The 3,950-nt window shown below is 54.9% G+C and overlaps 1 protein-coding gene across 6 annotated transcripts in view; it reads left to right on the forward strand.

Moving 5' to 3' along the window:
• LOC113209418 (uncharacterized) overlaps positions 1–3,950 on the forward strand; it is a 78,642-nt gene that overhangs the window by 21,953 nt on the left and 52,739 nt on the right. For all 6 annotated transcript variants that reach the window (XM_052273713.1, XM_052273714.1, XM_052273712.1 and 3 more), the window contains exon 2: positions 782–899. In XM_052273713.1, coding sequence (XP_052129673.1) covers positions 782–899 — 118 coding nt within the window. The remainder of the gene's footprint in view (positions 1–781; positions 900–3,950) is intronic.

Genomic DNA, 3,950 nt, shown 5'->3' on the forward strand with positions numbered 1-3,950 from the left:
CGACCGGCCGCCAGTCCCAGCACGACTGCATGAGTTCGATTTTCCAGCCGGTCGGAACCCCCCGCACGCTACATCGATGCGGAGGGACGGGGGACACGGGCTGTCGGGCGGGACGGGGTGGGGTCGGGCGGGCCACGCAAAGTAGCCAAGCCTTCCTGGTTGGCGCACACCCCCTTCTTCCTTTGCCGACGCTTTCTCTTATCCCTTTTCTCCCCCCTTTCCCATGCTGCTCTCCCTGGTGTGCTCCGGCTGGTCCCCGGAGTTCTCTCCCTCAGACACTCTCCTCAGCCACGACCAAGCGCACCGCATGCGCTGCAGCATTACTTATTTCTCGTCCCGCTCTCCGCGGCTCTTTGAGGGCCGTCAGCGGCGCCGCCCTGCACTACTTGTTGCTGGAGGCCTAGCGAGCGCAGCCCCGGGCCCAGCCTCAGGGCCGACCGCGAGCCCACCTCGGGCTTAGCAGCCACGCCACCCACCACCGGCCCACCGGCCAGGCTCGGCAGCTTATTGGACTGAAACTGTTGCCCGGGTTCTCTGTCAATTATTTAAAGAATAACGTGTATTCTATGTACACATTAACTAAAGTATACATTCCATGTACACTTTGTTCAAAGTAAACTATGTACATTTTTGAATTTACAGAGTACACGAAAATTTCTGGCCTCGTGCATCGTGAATAAGTCTGATGAAAATATAAAAATAGACCATAGCAAATTTAGTTGGTAAAATTCTATTAAACTCCTGTCCGTTGTGCGCTAACTCCTTCTCTGTCTCTTTGCAGCTGCACTCGGAGTACCGGAGCACGTACCGCTGGCACGAGTACACGGGCCCGCGGCCCCGCCAGGATGACGTGGTCCGGGGCCAGCCGCCGCCCTCCAGCGGCCCGGGGCCTGCACCGGGTGAGTACTGCATTTGTCGGGGTTGTGCCGGCGGATGTCCGAAGCCGCCTATGGGTTTGTGTGTTTTGTGCCACTTTTTGCGTTCTGAAACAATTAACCTCGAATTGGGATGACTTTTTTTCCCAATACAGAAATTGAGACGATGAGATGCTCACCCTACCCCAAGGTTCACTATCTGCTTTAGATTTTCATACATTCCCAAGCATCGACACATTAATTTGTCCTACTTTTTTAAAACCGATTTCTCGCCTGCCTTTTGAACGGCCGTAATGTAAATAATTTATTGTGTAGGGGATCATCCAGAGAGTACGTCGTCTGTCGTTCATTGTTACGAAACGTCCACGTTTAGTCCTATGCTAGCTCTCATAGTGCCTGGGTAGGCAACATCTCGCCCACAGTTCATACGTGTATTGTGGGGTGGCCTACCCGGATTCTCGCAGGCGCCGTGCTCCCGCCATTTGCCGAACAAAATCTGAGCAAAACGGGCGTACTTTCTGGACGATCCCAAGGGCACTAACACATTATTTCCAATTTCCCACAAGCTTGGCCTTGCCCACGATGTAGTTAATACGGTGTAGGCTCTCCGGCCGGTTGCGGGCTAAAAGAAGGCCGCGGAAAGACGGCACGCATTCGTAGTTCCAGAGGAACCGGCCAATCGAAAGAGAGGAAAAGGATTATAATACGTGGACACATTTAAAATGTCGAAACGTTTACAGTAAAAGAAGCCCAGTAAGAATCTGAAAGTGTAGGGAATATCCCCAAGGAGAACAGGTTTGTCACTTTCAAGTCATCTTGGTGTCTTTGACTATTTCGTGACTATTTGACGTCATTTTGATGTACCTGTGACTATCCTGTTCTCCTTGGGTCGTGGACTTGGACCTAGCTTTGCAAATTTTGAAGTTTCTCTTCAAGAGCTCTGATGATTTTAAGAGTGGAGGTTATAGATCCCTTCCCGCCAAGATGGAAACCCGAGGAGAAACCCTTCCGGCTTAGCTCTGTGTACTCTCGGCCCCACCGCGCCCATCCTCAGCTGCGATTGGTTCTCTCTGCCCCTCCCCGCCCGCGCGCCTCGCCCCACTCCGACCCGATTGGGGACGGACATCGCAGTGGAGCAAACTTAATGCGAATAAATGTAGTTAGAGCAAACGCCGCGCGGCTCTCTTTTCTTTTATCGGCGGAAGATTTGATTTTCTCTCTTCTCATCGCGTCCTCGGCCGGGGTGGGCTGCTGGTGCTGGTGTGCCATCCAGCGACCACCGCACCCCGCCCCACCTCACCACTCCCCGCCCCGCCACGGCTGCACGGATTAGCTCTCTGCGAAATGAAGCCAGTTGCCGGCCCTGCCCTGCCCCGCCCCTCTGCCGTACCAGGGGAAAATAAAATTCCGCTTTCAAGGCGACGGCGCCGGGGAAGACGAGAAAAAGAACAATGGAGCTGCAGCAGGGCAAAGAGAGAAAGAGAATAGAATAACCGCGTTTCTCCCTCTCTCTCCTGCCTACGAGCTGACGGCTGGTCTTCGCCAGAGCCTGCAGCATGGTGTTTGGTGTTGCTCGGGTGTCACTCTGGATGTTCGCCCAGTGCTGGGATGGGAGCGGCGACTATCCGAGCGGGCTTAAGAAGCTCATGTTTTTCGAGAGACCTGCCTGTGCTGTAAAATCGTAACAACGACGAGATGTTGGTGTTTGAGAGAAATGAAATCGAGATATGACTCTCCGGACCGGACATAGCATATCTTATCGATGAAACATTCTTAATAAGACACTTTGTACCAGTTCGAATACAAACTGTCCCAATTAAATGTTAAAGGCAAATGATGTGCACAGCATTGCGCCCCCCTTTTATGGGGGGTTCAGAATTGCCCCTTCTCATTCCAGTGTTTAGGGCGAATGTCCCGGGAAGTGTAAAAGGGGAGCAGGGTATCGGTTTCCTTCTGTACGAGCCGCTCGAGTCCCAGCCGCGCTGTGTTGCTGCCCCCCGGCCGCCCCCCGGCCGCCCCCCGGCCGCCCCCCGGCCGCCCCCCGGCCGCCCCCCGGCCGCCCCCCGGCCGCCCCCGGCACGGGCGGGACTGTAAGTGGAAGGCCGTGAAAAATCGTCCTGGTGGCGGGCAGGCAACTACTGATGGCGTTCCGTGCCGTAGGGCGGGGTGGGGTGGGGTGCGGTGTGGTGGGGTGTGGTGTGGGTGGGGGTGTGAGAGGGGTAGTAGGGGGTGGTGTTCGCCCAGGCGGAGGTAGTGGTGGAGGTGAAAGGTGGAGGGGGAAAGGGGATGGTACGGAAGAGGGGTGGCTGAGGAGGTGGGGCAGGTGGGGCACGCGGAGCAGGAGGGGACCCGGGGGGCGTGAGGGGTGAGTTCATCGACCGCACAGACCGACTGTACGTTACCGTTCGACACGAACACCGTGTGTCTCACTCTGCCAGAGTACCCTGCTGCAGCCGTTGGGAAGAGAAAAAACAAACAAACAAAAACAAAACGAAACCAACACGAAAGTTTCATTGAAAGGATAATAATGTTCCATCCAACATTACGAGGCCGCCCAATGAAACAATCAGTTTAAAGTTAGGTAGAACACGGGAATCCGCTTTGTGACACTTTTAGTGAATTTTTTGCGATAAAAAGTTATCGTATAGACTTTAGCCCAGGAATCGCGAAACATTGTTATTTTCACTCATTTTCGGTGGAAAGTATCGCGAGACCGTAGCGTCGGTGTTAAAGGCCCGAGCCCGGGCCAGGGTTTGACCCGGATAGAGCTGTCTAATAGTTTCACATTCGGGCTGTTGGTTTAGACGGCGGCGCTCAGCAGGCAGCCTACAAACACACATGTAAAAACACACACAGACCAACCGTCTGTCTGGAAAGTTTGGCCCCCGCCGCGCCGCCGCGCCGAGCCGAGTGCGAATAGTGACTGGGCTTGACTCTGTGTGTCACTACCGCTGCTACTGCTGCTCTGCTGCTCGAGGGCTGGGATGTTGTTCGCAGTGCAGTGCCATTAGCAGATGCCATTGCAATGCGTCCGGTTCACAAAGCAGCTATGCGGTGGTGGTGGTGGGAGGGGAT

This window comes from Frankliniella occidentalis, unplaced genomic scaffold (assembly GCF_000697945.3).
Source record: "Frankliniella occidentalis isolate FOCC.00 unplaced genomic scaffold, Focc_3.1 Scaffold295, whole genome shotgun sequence".
Lineage (NCBI taxonomy): Eukaryota > Metazoa > Arthropoda > Insecta > Thysanoptera > Thripidae > Frankliniella > Frankliniella occidentalis.